This window comes from Halichoerus grypus, chromosome 8, assembly GCF_964656455.1.
Source record: "Halichoerus grypus chromosome 8, mHalGry1.hap1.1, whole genome shotgun sequence".
NCBI classification, from domain to species: Eukaryota; Metazoa; Chordata; class Mammalia; order Carnivora; family Phocidae; genus Halichoerus; species Halichoerus grypus.
Genome location: NC_135719.1, coordinates 75,270,336 through 75,288,850, shown reverse-complemented (window position 1 = coordinate 75,288,850; position 18,515 = coordinate 75,270,336). Strand labels below are relative to the sequence as shown.

The 18,515-nt window shown below is 36.3% G+C and overlaps 1 protein-coding gene across 9 annotated transcripts in view; it reads left to right on the top strand.

Moving 5' to 3' along the window:
- LOC144378832 (uncharacterized) overlaps positions 1-18,515 on the top strand; it is a 542,559-nt gene that overhangs the window by 202,772 nt on the left and 321,272 nt on the right. For 5 of the 9 annotated variants that reach the window (XR_013440597.1, XR_013440599.1, XR_013440598.1 and 2 more), the window contains one exon: positions 787-965. The exons of the other annotated variants lie outside the window; for them this stretch is intronic. Coding sequence is in view for 1 of the 5 variants with exons in the window: in XM_078053410.1 (XP_077909536.1) it covers positions 787-965 (179 nt within the window). In the remaining 4 variants the exon portion in view is untranslated. The remainder of the gene's footprint in view (positions 1-786; positions 966-18,515) is intronic. 9 annotated transcript variants of the gene reach the window in all.

Sequence of the window (18,515 nt, the reverse complement as noted above, 5' to 3'; positions counted from 1 at the left end):
TTTGTCAATTTGTATTGGTTGGAATGGGTCACTTGGAAGGAAAAAAAAACTTATAGCTATAAAATATCTAAGTGCTTACCATTGAAAACCTTCTAGGGCATTTCACAACACAGACATAGAATATCTAAAAAATATGCAACCATTATAAGCAGTTCACTGGTAAGTTCACATCTCAAATAGGTTGCATCTGTTTCTAATCAGGTAACTGAATGATTAGCAGGAGAAAACATATGATTAGAAAGCATGCAACCCTTGCTGATATATATTATTTTTAAAGCTCTACAAAGCTAAGGTCAATAAAGAAATAGTACATGCAGCAAGAAGAGCTAGATTAGAGGAAGAGTTTCAGCTGTAAGCCCTTTTGTGAGCTGTTGTAAAAACAGAACTAATTTAACTGATGAGTTGAGGCATTTGGGACTGACATGCAAACTAAGGAATGTGCAAATAGATGAGAAGAATGGTGACTAGAAAAATTATGAGAGTTGTAGTTGAAGAAAATAAAAAAAAAGTTTACTGAGTAGAAAGTTAATGAACAGATGATTTCATTCCTTTTTATAGAGCCATACTTTAACTCAAAGAAAGCTAGTAAGAATAATGGGGAAAAGCCCCAAGTTTGAAAAAACAAAATAAAGAGGGGCTATTACAAACAAAGAATGTTGGAAAGCTCTTTGTTTACTTTCATTATTAATGGGGAAAAAACAACTTTCTTGAGGTTATATATCATTTTAAGATTATACTTATCTCTTAGCTTAATCCATCACATTGAACTACCTCTCTTTTGAACAGTTTTACACCACTGAGCTTGAAGTTCACAGAAGGAATGAACAAAAAGCTCTGTTCTCTACTCCTGATTTGAACCAGACACAACTTACTTCAACACTGCATGCTGTCCTTCAGTTAATTACCCTCCTGAATTCTATCAGATGTCCCCCTGTCTGCAAGCTACAGTCTGCAAGGGTAGAAAGGTATGGTGAAATTTGCTCTTGGTAACTTGCTTTTTGAATTGACTTGGTAGTATTTTTCCAGAGTTTATTGCAGAAACTGGCCAGACTTTTCTGCAGACCATCCTTACTCAGTGTAGTTGAGACTCTCATTGGCTTAACAGAACTTAAGGTCTGAGAATACCAGTGTACCTACACAGCTATTTTTTTTTTTCACAGCCATTCTGAGAAGAAGGGAAATTTGGTCTGATGTGAAAGTCCATTATGCATACAATGCCTTAGAACACTGGGTTTATTATTATTATTTTTTAATTGGATTTTGAGACTCAAGTGAGACTCAAACTTGAACCTAAGTTCCACGTTCAAAGGAACTTGAAGCCATGGGACCCTTAGCCTTGGGAAATACTCAGAAATCTTGGAAGGTATAGACCCTCCAAAGAACATGCAGTAGGGACCTTGAACGAATCTAAATATAAACAACCGAATAACTTCACCTGACACTGGATTTACTTTTTGCCATTATTTTTCCTCTTCTGGGTATTTACAAGCTTATAACTTAATTACATGCTGTAGTTAACTAACATGATTTGAGCAGTTGTTTTTCTGAAGGCTATCCTTCTGATCAAATTCAAAGGCTTAATAACCAAAGTTTACAGGAGTTTTTAATATGAAATTTAAAATATGGGTCTATTTTCTTTATGAAATGCCCCTATGTCATTTATAGAATTCTAGTATCTACTTTAAAAAATAGCAAAACAAAACTTTAAGAAAGGACACATTGATTCTTATAATTTTATCCCAAATTATTTCTGTTGCAGCTTTTGCCAATTAAGCTCTGTGTTCATGTTCAAATAGAATAGCTGGTGTCTGTTTCCTATACGGTTTTCATAGGCTTGAAGATCATTTATATTAGTCTTTAACCTTTCTAGCTCCAGCCCAAATAATTCCACGTTCCTTGATCTTTTCCCAGGGATCTTATTTTCCATAAATAATCACAAAACCTCTAGACCCATAAAATCTTATAATCCAGGATCTGTTATATTTCTTTTCTTTTTTTCCCCCCTTTCCTTTCCTTTTCTTTTCTTGATAATAAGAATAAAGAGGCTAAGAAATGCTTCTTCAAAAGTGTGGTGAGAGAGTATTTAATATTTTTAATTTTACCATTAAAGTTGTAGATTTTCCTCATAGTTTATCTTTTGCTGAAGACATTCAATAAAACCTCTTTTCTAAAATTCAGACTACACATTTATGTCAATCAATCTACACCCTGCAAAACAGACCAGCTCACCACTCAGATCAATCTCTAAGCACATAGGAATCTAGGCAAGCACTTGTCTTTATAGAACAACTTAGTTTAAGCAATTAACAATCAAGCCCTATACACATAAACACACTATAATTAACTGTTTAATAGTGGAAGCTTGCTTTTCACATTTTTCCCTTTGAGTGTAGTCAAGGTGAATTACTTGGTTTTTCCATCACTAAATGCTACAGCAGCTCAGTCTTTTGCAAGTCTCCAGTCTCCACATATTTTTCTATACCCACTATATTTGACAGTAAAACTGCCAAGCTCCATTATTTCCAACTGGCAGCAATTTAATACATAGTTGAGTCAGTTATTTAGCTAAATAAATTGCTTAAAGTTAACTCTATTTGTAAGACCACAAGGTGTTTCTAAAATGTGCTGCCCTTTTATATCATAAACCTGGATTAGGTTTACAACCCCATTTCCCCTCAGCAGTTTATAAATCAAACAAAGAACATAGAACAATGCATAAAAATCCCTGTGAAACCACCCTCAGAGTTTTTGTTAATGACAAAAGCATACTGGGAGCTAGATTTACTCTGTATGGTGAAGAATAAAAGTTTGGTTTAAAGTAACCAGAGTTTGTAAGGGTTATCCAAGCTCCTTTAAGAGTGATCAACTTTGAAACGAGAATTTTGTGAGAAGCCACAAGCCATCTGTTCCATGCTTTATCTAGAAGAATGTCAGGTCATGCTAAAAACCTTTGAGCATGGCCTTCCATCTCCTTTGCTCCTACCTATTAACAAACATGCCAAATGATCTTAAAAGTACATGGGAGAATAAATATTGACTTACTTACGATGTCTCAGCACAGGTGCTCATTAAATATAAATGAACAAATACACAAACACACAATAACACACAATGCCCACAATGAGCACCACGTAATCTGGCCCAGATGTGAGGTTTTCTTTTCCAGTTAATCAGGATAGGTTTCTGAGCCAGATTAAATGTAGCCACTGTTTTCACCAAAGGTATATTTAAAAGAGTAGAAGGAAGCTAAAGATTAGGGCATTTTCTCTAAGAGCCCCAGTGACTCTCTTCTAAAAGTGAACATACTTCATTTTTATGATTTACTTCCAAGATCTATGTTTAGATAAGAAAAAAGAACCTGTAATAGTTCAATCTGCAAAGAGTACAAACCCACAGATTAGAAACCCAGGTCATATTTAAATGTGTATCATTTCATTTAGATTTAGAAACCTAGCCATGGTGATGTTTTTAGGGAATGGTTTTATGTGCCCAGTGACATCCTTAGTGCTCTGCAGAGCAGAGCCTGCTTGTTTAGTCATTTTCTGAAAGGATATGGACAGCAGAGTAGGTAGCCTTACCTAGCAAGGTACTGTCGACTCCTCCTTATCCACACTAACAGGAGGGAGATAATCCCCAAAGCATTTGCATTTGTCTCTGGAGGGACAATTTTATATTCATTTACATTTGAATATGGACATATTGCACTACGGAGAGAGTTGAAGGTGTTTTCATTCTGTCTCTACTCACCAGGGCATAGAAAATCTACCCCTTTCTCAACTTGCCTGCCTCCCACACCTCACTTCCCGACCCTGTTCCACTTCTTGCAAGGGGAGACTAACGTCTGGTAGATTGAACTCTGGTTTGAAAAGATTTGCATGATTTATTTCTTAAGTTCAAATTCAGGAGCACAGACTTTGAGAAATGAAGATTGATTAAGCAAAAATGGTGGTATGGGGCAGGATACCTTCCTCAGCAGAAAGAAGCCTAGAAGACCAGCCTCCAGCTTTGTTTCCTTGGCTGTTACAAACCCCTCTATTCTGTTGTGGGCCACCACTGACTGTAATTTAGGCTCTTCAGTAAATCCAAAGAGATGATGAAAAATTCGCTGGAGAGGTTAAGACCAAAGCGCCACTTTAGTTGTTGGACTTTTAGCTTTTACTGGTGAGAACTGAGACATTTGCAAAAGACAACAAAGCAGAGAAACACCCACAGCTAATCAAGGGTATACAGACCAGGAACAAAGGCAATTATTTACTAAGCCAACTTTTACCTACAGGAGGGAAAGAAAATAAATACAATATTAATAATGAAAATACGTAAAATACAAAAACCTAGGTTAATTTATCTTAATTTTTCAGTATGCCTACCAGACTGCCAGTAAACAAGACAAAGAGAGCACTCTGTGATTTATCTTCTTTTTGCCTACCTTGACTCTTCATGGAGAATTAAAGAAAAGCTAAATTTCCAGAAATCAAACAAAAAGGAAGAAATAAATGATCTGAAGAATCAGTGAATTTATTCTACCAAAAAAAGCTTGAAAGCAATGGTTAAGATAAAAGTAGAAACAAAGCAAGACCACCCCCCAAAAACTGCATAAAAACTTTGATACTAGTTATCTTTAAGAATTATTTCATTGCTTGGAGAAAATGAGCTTCACAAAGAAGGGGAAATACCACACAAAGGCCACATTAAAGAGACAGATTTGGCTGAAATAACTGGACATGTTCTATGAAGAAGTACAGATGTGTTTTGGATCTCAGAATAGTTGGATCACGGTTCTTTTTGTTTAAGTTTATTAAATGTGAATTGTAGAATATTTATATACAGTAGGCCAATCCCCTAAGAAAATACATGTGGGAATCTTAACTAGGAGCTACAACTAGAGGTGACTATGTCTTGCTTCTGATCTGAGTTCTGCTCCTCCTTGGTCTCCTGTCTCTGGATCACTTCCTGATTCTTGTTAAGCCACTCTCCATTATTGCTTATATTGTTCCATGCCATACGCATGATTGTTTTTTATTTGCAATGATGTGCCAATTACATAGAATTCTCCATCTTTGTAATTGTTCCAAGTTCATAGTTTACAGCACAATAACTTCAGTGTTTGCATTTATTTCTGTAGGTTAGTTCTTTCACTTCTAATTTGTTATTACATAACTTCTTGCACATAGTAGAACTTCAAGAAGTGTTGAAATCCCCTAATTTCTACAAATACGCCTACACCACTGCCCTTAAATGCTTTCCCCTCTCTCTGTGCTGCTCTAGTGGGAAGGGATTTATATATATTGTTGCCGCCTGCACAAAACAGAAACTCTCTAGGAGTTAAAAGCCCTTTACATTGTATTTACCACAAGGTAAGTTTTCTTCTTTCTTCCCTGTGCCATTATTTTGGTTAAAATTCCTTGCCATTTAACTATTTTATGGACTCATGAACATATCACAGTAATTTAATAAAATTTTTTTGAGAATCAACTACATTAGTGATTAGTCCAAACCATCAACTCAGGTTTCTGACCTGGAAGCCATCCACTAGACCACGATCTTTCTTGCCATGGATTTTACTCTATAGAGTAGAGGATATACACACCATTCGAAATAGAAGATAATCCCCTATGGAAACAGTTTCCCATATTGTTTTAACATATTCTGGGCATTTTAACTTTATAGCCAAGATTCATCAATTTGCTGGAGCATATGCTCCAAGGAACTCATTGCTGAGACAGGGAAGTTTGTTTTAAAAGGTGATGTTAGTTTTGAGAATGGGTTGATATTTGTTTTATTGTTTGTTTGTCTTGCCGATCACTTGCATGGCATGTTTTGATTTAACTGTGTTAAGATTTTTTTTTTTTTAAATCTGCCTAAGGGTACTAGGGATGAGTTCATTGAGAGATACAAATTGAAAAATAATAAATTCAGAACATATTTGGTTTGTTACTGCCCTTTGGGAAATAGATGAAAGAATGTCTTACTTTTCTAATATCATTTATATACTAGAAATGACATTGATCTGTAGAACCAAATACTCCATACATTAGAGTTGTAACTGATGGAAGAGATAACTACCAATAGACACTAATGTTCTACTATATTGAAAATACTGAATTCCTAAGATCTTGAAGGACTTTGCAAAAGAACTTTTAAGATTCATCACTCAGTTATATATACATAATCCTGAGTTTTGATGCCAACCCAAGGTCACCTCTACCTTATCTAGAATTAGCTTGTATCTTTCTAAATCATTTGCAAATCCTTGCTGTAGTAAATCTGTATTTCTTGAAACTGTGTTTCAAGACCTTTTGTGGCACTGATTCAGAGTTTCACTTCTAACCTGGAAAGTATGGTAAGTTTTGTGTTAGTACTTACTAGGTTGAAGAAAGACACTCTGGGAAAGGCGAGGTGTATACTTTAATTAGAATTTACCATGTGCCTGCACTGTGCTGTGCAGTTTACATTTATTATCCCATGTAGTCCTCATAATAACCTTTCCCTTTTTCAATGAATTTGCTATTATGTGGAATATTTGTAGATATTTTTGATCTTAAGAAAATATGTCCTTAGACTTAAAAACTTTGGAAGTCATAATCTTTCTCTTGTTCATTTATTATATGAGCTTACAAAATTGCTAGACAATTAGAGGTATAATATGTTTGTGCAAAAGTCCTGCCCCTAAGTGAGATTAATCATGTTTTTAACTTCTAACTTTGTTTTTAGTAGTGTCAGGATTTAGTTTGCTGAGCCAATGAATTCAAGTTACTTCACTGTTTAAAATTTATAACCCATAAGCAATGATAAAATAATTTTACCTATAACAATTTATGTGCAGTGGTTCTCAAAGTGTGGCTCAGGGACCCCTATGGGTCCTTGAGATCCTTTCAGGATGTTTTCAAGGACAAAGCTGTTTTCATAATAATACTACAATGTTATTTGCCTTTTCACTCTCATTTTCTCATGAGTGTACACTAAAGCTTTCCAGATGCCACATGACTTCTGCTACTGTTATTGATTTGACAACTAATAGATTTTAGGGGGGAGCTGGTGAATTCTTGTGTTTAATAGAATTTTCTAAGATAGTGGTTTAAGTGTATAAATATATTTGGGGTTTTAGAAATTAACTCAGTTTGTTCTCAATTGTTTCTACCTTGCTTTCACCAGTTATTTTTGGTTGTGCCTCCTTAATCTCTATAACTCATTATTACTCACTAAATTGTTACTTTTATTTTTTTTAAAGATTTTATTTATTTATTTGACAGAGAGATACACAGTGAGAGAGGGAACACAAGCGGGGGAGTGGGAGAGGGAGAAGCAGGCTTCCTGCTGAGCAGGGAGCCCGATGCAGGGCTCGATCCCAGGACCCTGGGACCATGACCTGAGCCGAAGGCAGACGCTTAACCAACAGAGCCACCCAGGTGCCCCAAATTGTTACTTTTAAATGCTGAAATTTTCTTTGCAACTACACAGTAATACAAGAAGTAAATACAGCTTGTGTCTTGTTTTACAATAATATAAAGAAAAAGACTTTTGAATATGATATAATGGTTAAGGTTTAAACTATTTAATAATAGTTATTCTAAAATTTAAAACTTAATATATTTTTGTGTAAAGTTGGATCAATGGCTTTAAAAAAGGACTTTAGAAAACTTGCCTTCTCAACGTAGTTTCATGCTTTGTCTACAGTTGCTAAAAAAATGAAACCTCATAGAAGGAAGAATTTACCTCAGAGAAATTATGAACAACATAAAAAAGAAATGAAAATATGATGTAAGCTATCTTACCTAAGATGTCAGTTATGTTGGAGCATTATTTTGATATATTAAATGTAAACACAATGAGCTCTTTATTTTTTTTTTTTAGTATATGTGCTGCTGAAGCGAGCACATCTTTATTTATTTTATTTTTTTAAGATTTTATGTATTTACAGGGCACCTGGGTGGTTCCCTTGGTTTCTTCTCCCTCTCCCTCTGCCCCTCCTCCTGCTCATGTTCTCTCTCTCGCTTGTTCACTCTATCAAATAAATAAATAAAATCTTAAAAAAACGATTTTATTTATTTGAGAAAGAGAGAGTGAGCATGAGCAGGGGGAGGAGCAGAGGGAGAGGGAGAAGCAGACTCCTCACTGAGCAGGAGCTTGAAGCAGGACCCTGGGATCATGACCTGAGCTGAAGGCAGATACTTAACTGACTGAGCCACCCAAGTGCCCCAACGATGAGCTCTTTAAAAGACACAAATTGTTCATTACATTTTTTTCAAATGAGGAATGGGAAAAGAATCATCTTACAAGGTAAGTTATTGCACTGCTTTGACCCAATAGCTTGTACAGTTGATATCCCTGAATTTCTGCTGGACAAAAAAATCAGTATAAAAGAAAAATCATAGCAGTGCCAACTGACTCACTGAGTGAAAGCTGTAGCTGTAAACCTGGGTTACAGGCTGGGTTAGCATCTTGTGGGCAAAACTGGGCTTTTGCCTTACAAAAGAGTCAATCTATAGCCGCGGCTGGACTTGCCGTTTCGCTTATGTTTTCCTGGTCTCAGCACCAACAAATAAGCAAAGATCTTTTTTGGTGACTACTTGGCAGACAAATACTGCTGTGAAATAGTCAAAAAGTACTTTGAAGTATTGACTAACTATTCTGCAGCTCAGAGTTTGTACCAGACTTTTTTTTGTTTTTTGTTTTTTGTGTTTTTGGTCATTTACATTGATGGTCCAAAAACATTGCTGAGTAAAACTGCTGGTGCCTTAGCAGGAATCAAGGCGGTGCCACCCAACGGTACTAGCAGTCACTGTGTTCATCACCAGCATGCACTCATAGTAAAATACATACCAGTCTCATTCAGAATGTCCTTTGTGAAGCAATAACAATCACTAATTTTATGAAATCTCATTTCTTGAGTATTATTTTCTTAGTAATCTGCGGGACATACGCAGCAAGCACTTCTGCTGCATGCTGAAGTAGAATGGCTATCTGGAGGAAAAGAACTTGTATCATTGTTGTATGATTTCGGGAAACTTGTATCTTCTACAGTGAGCTTAGTAGTTTTCCAATACTTCAGAAAACGTGTTCATAAGATTGGTGGTGATAAAATTAGAAGTGATTTTTTGATATTGTACAGTCAAATGTGTCAACATTGGGAAGATCTATCTGATTTGATGAAGCAATATTTTTCTAAATGACCAGTTTATGATGTTACACAATTATATATGTGCATGGAAATGCAAGGTAGACCAGTGAATTTTCATGTAAGAGAATATGAAAAACTTATTCATAAGTTTCAGATTCTGTATTGCCACTAACCTTTACGTAATTACCAATTGTCAGGTTTTGATGTAGTATCAAATAAAAATAACCATAATTATTTGAAAAGACTGTTATATTACTCCTTCATTTTCCATCTACTTGTCTGTGTAAGGTTTTCTTTATGTACTATAGCAAAATGAACATATTAAAACAGAGTGCTGAGCAAATGCAGAAGCAAATATGAGAATCTAGTCATCTTTTATTAAGCCAGATATCAAAAAATAAGCAAAAATGCCCCTTTTCTCACTAAAGTACTTGAGAATTGGTGCCATGATAGAAGCAAATTGATACCTTTTTTTGCTAGAGATATGGAACATATTCTCCTTGTTGTCATATGACTCAGGGACTCTTGAGGACATAGACGACACTGAAATGGAATGACAGAAGAACATTTAACAAAAGGACCATTTCAACAAACATGGACAGAATTAACAGAAGCCAACAAGAGATAGTGAAGCGTATTGGGTCTAGCAGAGGCAGAGGTGCCATTACTATTAAGCTTGAAGGAGCAAGAAGATGGGTATTTACCAGAATCTGGAGGGAGAATGGTAGCTGCAGCTGTAGACCAATCAACAGGAACTATGAACTTTGTTGGAGAAATGTAGTCTCTGCCAATCTGCAGTCTATCAGGAAGAGAGCCTGAGCAATAAATGATCTCCCTCTTTCCACCTCTGATCAACGGCTGATGCCTCCCAGTGTCTGAGCTAACTGGAAGCCAAACTGGTGCAGTCCATAGAGGTTAGGATGTAGAGAAGGTAGAGAAGGAGGGAGGCTGGATCTGGAGGGAGGACAAAGAATATCCAAAATGACTGCTGTTGGCAGAAACAGCAGCAGGCAAGATTGAATATCTATTATGGAATTATGAGATATAAAACACATTCTTTGCCTTCAAGGAGCTTGCATACTTTTTATATTTTGCTTGTACTAGTTTCTTTTTTTATTAAACTATATTCTACCCTTTATTCAGATTTCACTAGTATTTCCACTGATGTTCAGGTATTACTCTTAATGAGCCTATGGATACATAAATGAATGGGGGATGAGAGAGTATATGAAAACAACACTGAGCAGTGAGACTGAAATGTGTGAATGAGTATGGAAAGTGATAATTAAGAAGACTCTTAATATTTTTATCTTATACTTTTATTTTGTACTTGTATGTCTTTAGTCTTTAAAACAATTTTTTTCATACACAAAAGCTGTAGATAATTTATTTTATTTTTTTAAAAGATTTTATTTATTCATTTGAGAGAGAGAGACAGAGAGAGAGACAGAGAGAACATGAGCAGGGGGAGAGGCAGAGGGAGAGGGAGAAGCAGACTCCCCACTGAGCTGGAAGCCCGACATCAGGACCTGGAGATCATGACCTGAGCTGAAGGCAGATGCTTAACCATCTGAGCCACCCAGGAGCCCCAAGCTGTAGATAATTTATATATACAACTTAATAAGTTTAGAGGTAAGGTGTATTAGTTTCTAATTTGGGTAAATTTGCTAAGAACAATAAATGCTGAAAAGTCAATTAAGGATGAGGACAGAGGGGAAATTGGGGTGAATTTGTGTTGTTAGGAACTATTTCATGGTAAGTATAGACACAAGTAGGATTGGAACCCAAAGAGAAGAGATATCTTTCCAGATGGCAGGGGCTAACCTATGAGGTAGGAATCCTGTGAATAATAAATAGACATAGGGCTAACTGTACTTAGGGTTGAGAGGGATAGAGAGACAAGAAATAGATGTTTGTACATTAAGGACTGCCCAAATGCTTTGAATGACAGAAGATTGTGCATGACTTATCGGGCAAGAAACAGAGCCATTGGCCGTGGCCAACCTGCCAGGGGCCTGCCAACACAGTGTATAATAGAATCAGAGAGACGTACACAGTATCTCCCCTTATCCATGTGGGATATGTTCCAAGACGCCCGGTGGATGCCTGAAACCATGGATAGTGCCAAAACCTATACATGTTTTTTCCTCTATATACATACCAATGATAAAAGTTAAATTTATAAATTAGGCACAGTAAGAGATTAACAGCAATAGCTAAGAAAAAAATAAAAGAAATACAGCAATATACTGTCATAAAAGTCATATGAATGTGGTTTCTATCTCTCTCAAAACATCTTACTGTACTGTACTCACCCTTCTTATGATGATGTGAGATGATAAAATTCCTGTGTGAGAGATGAAATGAGATGAATGATGTAGGCATCGTGATATAGCGTTGGGCTACTCTTGATCTTCTGAGACGCATCAGAAGGAGGATCATCTGCCTTCAGACCACTGTTAACTGCAAATAAGTGAAACTGTGGAAAGAGAAACCACAGATAAGGGGACAACTACCGTAATTACAGCCAGACATCCTTATGTGGCAATAGTGTGGACTGTGACCACTTTTTGTGTGAGGACATGGCCAGTCATAGAAAGGGCAGTGAGTTCCTGGTCCTGGGTTCCTTTCTCCTGGAAAATTTTTTACTGTGTGTTGTCTGTGTTGATGACTGAACTTTAGGGGTCTCTGTGAGGAGCCTGAAAGGCATCAGTGAGTTGTGTGCATTCGTGCATCTCCTTTTATTTACCTGCCACAGTATTTACTGGCTGGCTCAGTGGCAAATCAGAGTAAAAGCAAAGTTCATCTTAGTCTGCATTGTCCTTCCCATTGGTCTTCAAGCTCAGAACTGACTTTGGGTCTGCCCTAGGTCTCTGCCCCAGGCAGAGACAGCTTAGAAGTGTTTTCAATCCTGGTCTCTAGGAAAGGGAATTCTTGAAAGTGAAAGGCGTTGACAATGGCTTATAGATTAGAAACATAAAATCCTTTAATAGATTTGGCAAAACTAATCTTGTGATGCAGGAGCAGTTTGCTTATTCATCGTTGACAAACAATGGGAACATGGCATTATTTACCTGAGTTGCTAATAAAAACCCATTGTAAGTGACGTTGGATTTTACATGAGGAAAGAAGTGAAAAGCATGTGAGAATAGAAGGAATACAGGCTATGACCTCATTCTCAGTACTGAAAACTTCTTTTTTTTTTTTTTAACATAATATCCCTGCGACAAAGCATGGTCCTTTGTAGACTTTAAAAGAAATTGATAGCTCATTGTAAAGAGTTAATGATACTATAATTTCATGGAAGTCACACTTTTAACCTGATAACAAAAAAAATGTTTATTGATGAAGTATCTGCCTCCCCTTGGCCCATGAAAATAAATAAAATGACCAGTATTTGGCAAATACTTTTATTACTTAATGCATTGTAAATAAACATAAGTTGCATTTTCAATCACTTCTTTTTTTCATCTTAGAGAAGAAGACATTAAAATGAAAACAATGCCGTCATTTTTGTGTTTGTAACATTGTGGATTTTAATGTGAGGAGTTAATGATCTTCTAAAATCTCTGCCCTTCTTTTCCACTGAGATAAAATATTCTTTATTAAAGAGATTTTTTTCTTTTGTTTTGGAGACCACGTGTTCTGTGTTCTCAGAATGTGCACTTAAAAAGCTGGCATTGATCAGGAGAGGTATATCTCCTCTGTAGGGTTCTCTTCTATTTTGGGCAATACAGCAGGCCTGTAGGGAGAAGCTTGGGAATGTCATTTTATGGTGATGAATAAAACTAATGGAAATTAATTACACAACCCAAAAAAGGAAATGTAAGAGGAATGAACAGAAGTTTATTAGTAGACTATGAGAATTAATGTAATGTAGATGTCTTCCTATGTATGAAAGTAGGCAGTTGAAGTAGCAATACCAATGAAAAGCACAGACCCTAACTAGAGTGGTTGCCCAGGCTGTAAGGAAAACTTTGAGGCTGATAAATAACTGTATCATACAAAAATTTGTAAGAGACCTGATCTGTGCTAGAATGAAAGCTAAGACAGGTAAAATTTGTCTCTTGTTACCAAAGAAACTGCATTTGATGATACTTTACAAACCATTTGAGGATCGTAAGAAATTCTTACTGGTTTTTGAATGACACTCAGTGGGAGCTTTCTCGACAGCAATGCAGATGGTATTACTGTGTTATGCAGATTTCCTAAGTCTCACAGAAGTTAGACTTTACCCAAGTGTCTAGTTTGTTAGCTCCAAACATTGCGTCTCAGACCTCGTAAAGATGCTTCAAATCTTTTTTAATGGTTACAAAGACTTTTTAAAACTCGATAAACTAACAGAACTTGTTTTGAGAGCCCTCATAGGTAATTTAAAATTTCTATTTCCATGATGCATTTCTAAAGGTGGAAGCAATTGAAGAAATGACTAGGGCAACATTCTAGATTGTAAATATTTCTCTTTCATTTGTGGCTTACTTTTCCCCAATTAAGAGAGCTAAAGGTGCTTCTGCTGCTAATTGTTAATTATGTAAGACAAAGAGTAACTTATAAGCATATAATTTTCTCCTTCCCAAACTTAAGAATCAGGCATTTGATGTGCTAATAAACCATAAGAAACAGTATCAATTAGTTAAGTAAAACATGGTGAAAAAAGTGTCAATGTGGAATTATTAGTCTGCTGATAAGTTGATGCTGTTGGATATTCACTAGTTGAAAAACTGGTCGTAACAAATATTGTACACTTTTAAGACTATTTTAAGTAGACATATTTTACAGAAGTTTAGATCCATTAAATTGGGGAAAAGGAGGGGGACTAATTAAAGTCATAAAACCATTTTGTTGTGTCTGAAAAATATCTTAAACTAAAAAATGTAGGAGCTGTTATAATAGCAGCAAACATTCATTGAGTGATTCTTACGTGGCAGGCACTAAGCAGACAGATTAACTTCTTTAATCCTCAGAACAACCTTTTGGGATAGGGATTATTATTATAATTCTCACTTACAGAAGAGAAATCCTCAACATAGAGTGTGAAGTCTCTTGTCCAAAGGTAAACAGATAGTAAGTGGCAGAGCACAGATTTGAACTCAGGCAGGATGGCCTTGAAGCCCACTCTCTTAGCCATTACGCTGAGATTATTAGAAGACCAGGTGTAACTGAGAAAAAGATATTAACATATCCCAATGGTGCTGATTTGTAGAAACCCAAACCAAAAGAGGACTAGAAGAGATAAATTGTAGACATTTTAGATGTGTGTTTGAGTGTCATTATTAGCTGTAGACATTCTTACGGCCTGGAAAGGATCAAGATGAAGAGAAAAGAAAAGCAAGTAAATGATGAAGGAGAGATGCCATAGCTAAGAAGATACTGCTATGTATGGAAACACTCTCTTAAACTCAGTTTTCCAATTTAATTACTTGTGAGACTTTTTTCTTTTCTTTTCTTTTCTTTTTTTTTTTTTTGTTTTCCTTGGAAAACAATGGAAAAATGAAAGTTATATAAGTTTGCTCAAGTGATATTTACTCAATAGCCCTCTTCTCTTCTGTAAGATATAAACTAAGGGTTAATTCTACATACATTAATGCACTTATTTGAATAATATGAATATATTATAACTGGAAAGAGCAATTTGAATATCTAATGTTTAAGAATAAAAGTATACAAGATTGCTGCTGAAAAAAATGCCTTATTATCAAAGGTAACTCTGAAGTTTAACTTCAAATATTTTTTATTGCCAGTGATACAATCTTTTAGTTTCTCACAAGGGCTATAAATAATAATTTATGCAATTATTATATATATAACATATATGATAATAATAAATTATTATTAATTATAACAATAGTGGCTACTACTTACAGAGTGTTTGCCAGTCTTAGGCACTATGCTATATGATTTACATAAATGACATAAATGTTCATGTGCAACTTACAATAACCCCATGTGTTAGGCGAATTCAAATCATTTTACAGATGAGGAAACTAAGACTTAATGAAAGAAACGAACTTGTCCATAGCTGCATGCATCAATCATGTATCATTTGCTTTCCATCTATTCTACTTGGGCAACACTGTTGAATTTATTTTGCTTAGATATTTCACAGGCCTATAATGAAGTCATTATAGTGATATATAGTTTTTAAATTTCAAAGCAGGATTTGCTGAGATAAATTGAGTAAAATAAATTGTAATTATTCTAAAAGAATTACTTAGGATAAGCAGTGATGATCTGGTAAAATTACATTCTCCACCAAAGAGCTATATTACATTAACTTTACCTTCATAATGGTATAATTACTGGTGCATACATATTATGCTCTGTTTTTCTTTTTTTCTCTAGATTTTAGCTATATGTGGGAAAAGAGGGATTCCATCTACTGTTTTAGCTACTTGAGCTCAAAAATCAACTCCTGGACAAAAATAGCAGTCCCTTAGAGGAGAAATGGGTAGTGATAGGATTTAAAAAAATAATTCTCCTTTATTAATAAAAACTGTTCCATAAGTGCATGTTCTCTTCAATACCTAGACACAAAGGAAACTGCCTTCAATAAGGCAGCACTGAAGCACAAACACACATACTATTTTTCTTACTTTTTTGACTCTGTCAGCAGGTGATGTGACATGCTGTGGTAAAGGGCTGATGTTTTTCTTGTGGGTGGAGACCCAGCCAGCTGTGATTGGAGTGGTGGGTGGGGAGCATCATGCTTGGCCTTCTGTGAATGTTGATAACTTAACACTGACAAATGATCACATTATCATTAATCGGGGTGTTTGATATGAGGACCTGCATATTCATCATGTAGACACTAGATTTAAACTCAAAACATTCCTAAATAATCATATATATCAGATTTAGAGGAGGGGTAGAAATGACATGGATATATGGACAGTAAATATAAATTACCCCTCTAACTTGAAAATCATTTCATTGATTTGGAAAGAAGACCACAAAGTCCATCCAGTTATTCATGAGCTGAAGTAAAATAATGAGAATGAGAATGTAGAAGTACCTCTGCCCCCTAGTGCCCCATGCCTGGCTCTGTGGTATCCACAATTAATAGTCATACTTTTTTAAAAAGAAAATTATCCTTATTCCAGTGCCCTTTACTACTTATTGGACATATAAGAGATACCAGCTTGTGTTACATAGGTGGTGATGGGCTCTATAGAAGCACTAAATCAAATAATTAAATGTAGCTCTTTTACTGTTGCCCAAATATAGTTGATGGCTTCAGTGTATTCTTACAGCATAAATAAATAGTGCAGGGTGATGTTAGAAGCATGAAATAGACTGCCTGTATTTGTGTCCTGGAACTACAGTTTGCTGAGCCTGACACCTTGGGCAGGTTTCCTCATCTTTAAATAATAGTAGCTACCTCATAGAGATTCATGAGGTTTAAGCAAGTCAATACATACAGACACCCCTGTCTGCCACATTATAAGGGCTTAGTAAAGATAGCCTGTTTTGTTTTACATACGTCTTTCATAATGGCAATTATTCTTTAAGACTTCCTTTGGAGTAAGTCTTATGTTTGCATCCCTAATATTTAATGCCCAACCAAGTAAGGTCTGCAATTATCTATATATCCGTATCTACTTCTGTATCTTTCTCTCATCATCATCATCATCATCACCATCCTGAGTTCTCGATTTGATGAAATGCCAAATAGAGTCCTGTATACTATGTTTTTATTATTATTATTTTATTTTTTATTTTATTTTTTAGAGAGAGAGAGAGAACACAAGCGGGGTGGGGAGGGGTTAGAGGGAGAGGGAGAGAAAGAATCTTAAGCAGGCTCCACACCCAGCATGGAGCCCATAAAGCTCAGTCTCACAACCCTGAGATCATGACCTGAACCGAAATCAAGAGTCAGAGCTTAACTGACTGAGCCACCCAGGTGCCCTCTGTGTACTGTTTATTTAAGGGCTTTACCAAAGGTATTTTAATAGGATGAAAAGTCCTGAAACTTTTTGTTAGTTATAAGGAGCTATTCTGCTTCTCATTTGAAGCCTGGTAGATGGCTGGTATTTGGGGTGACAAGGTGTGTTATGAATTTTTCCAGTCAGGACATATTTATTGAGCACTGACTATATGCTAGGCACAGTTCTAGGGCTTTAGGGATATGCAGGTGAACAAGATGCATGAAATCTCTCTTCTTGTAGAGACTGAGGGTGGGAAAGGGCAGGCAATAACTTTCAAAAATGAATAAATAAGGAAATGTCCCCTAGTGATAATTCTCTGCTATTGAGAATGAAAGAATGTCCTAAGATACAAGGTGATTGAGTGGCCATTTATATCACGTAGTTGGGGAGAGCCTTTCTGAGAGAGTGACACTTGAGTTGAGCTTTGAATTAAAGGAAAGACCCAGGCAAGTGAAGGCGGAGGGCAAGGCATTTCCAGAAAAGGAAATGGCTTGTGCAAAGATTGTGAACGGTGGGGATTTAGACTGCTTGACCAGTTAGAAAGGGCTGGGAGCAAAGGGGGAGAGTGGATCAGGGTGGAGTTAAAGATGAATGCAAGGCTTTGTAAACCATCCTAAGGAGTTTGGATTTTATTTTAAATGCAGTGGAAACCATTGGGGAATTCTAATAAAGCTGAGATGTTTTAAGCATGTCACCCTGGCTGCTATGTGGAAAGTAGACCAAGGAGGTCAAGAGTGTTAGGCTCCTTTGGTTAGATAGTAAGCTGTCTTGAGCAAAAGGGGATCTACTGATTAATGGAATCCCAGGAAGGGTTGAAGAACCAACCCATGGGAAGGCCAGAGATGCCACTGGGTCTAGCCAGCACAACTGAAAATTGCATGCTATCGGGAACTCGCTTCCTCTATCTTTTTATCTTACATCTCTTGTATAAAAATGTTATTTTCTCTTAATCCGGATGGAACAATTTTTTTTTTTTTTTTTCCCTTGTGAGGCCACATGGCTATAGACCGCTCCTAAGTCTTATACCTTCATGGCTTCTACTATCAGAATGAATTAAATCTGTCTTCCAGTAATAGGTTAAAATATATTAGGGGAAGACTCAAATTGGCTACTCTTGAGCTAAATTATGGTCAGGGAATGAGCTCATGAGTCTCACCGTGTAGGTACTGTAGGTAGGATGAAGGGTGGGAGGGGGGAGGCACCAATGCAGATCCAAGGGGAAGTAAAAGGGAGGGGACTGGGCAGGCAGTCCCATATTGTCACTACCAAAAGAAAGAGTATCCTGAAGAGGAGAGGGGGAGAGGAAAAGGTGGGTACTAAAGTTTTTTGGAGTATTGACTTCTAGGTGTTGGGAATGCAGCAGCAAACAAAACAGATTAAAATCCCTGTGCTCATGGAGGTTCCATTCTAGATCCAATGTTTAATGAATGCTATTTATGGTGCTACTAAACAGTGCTCAGTGCTGTTCTAGC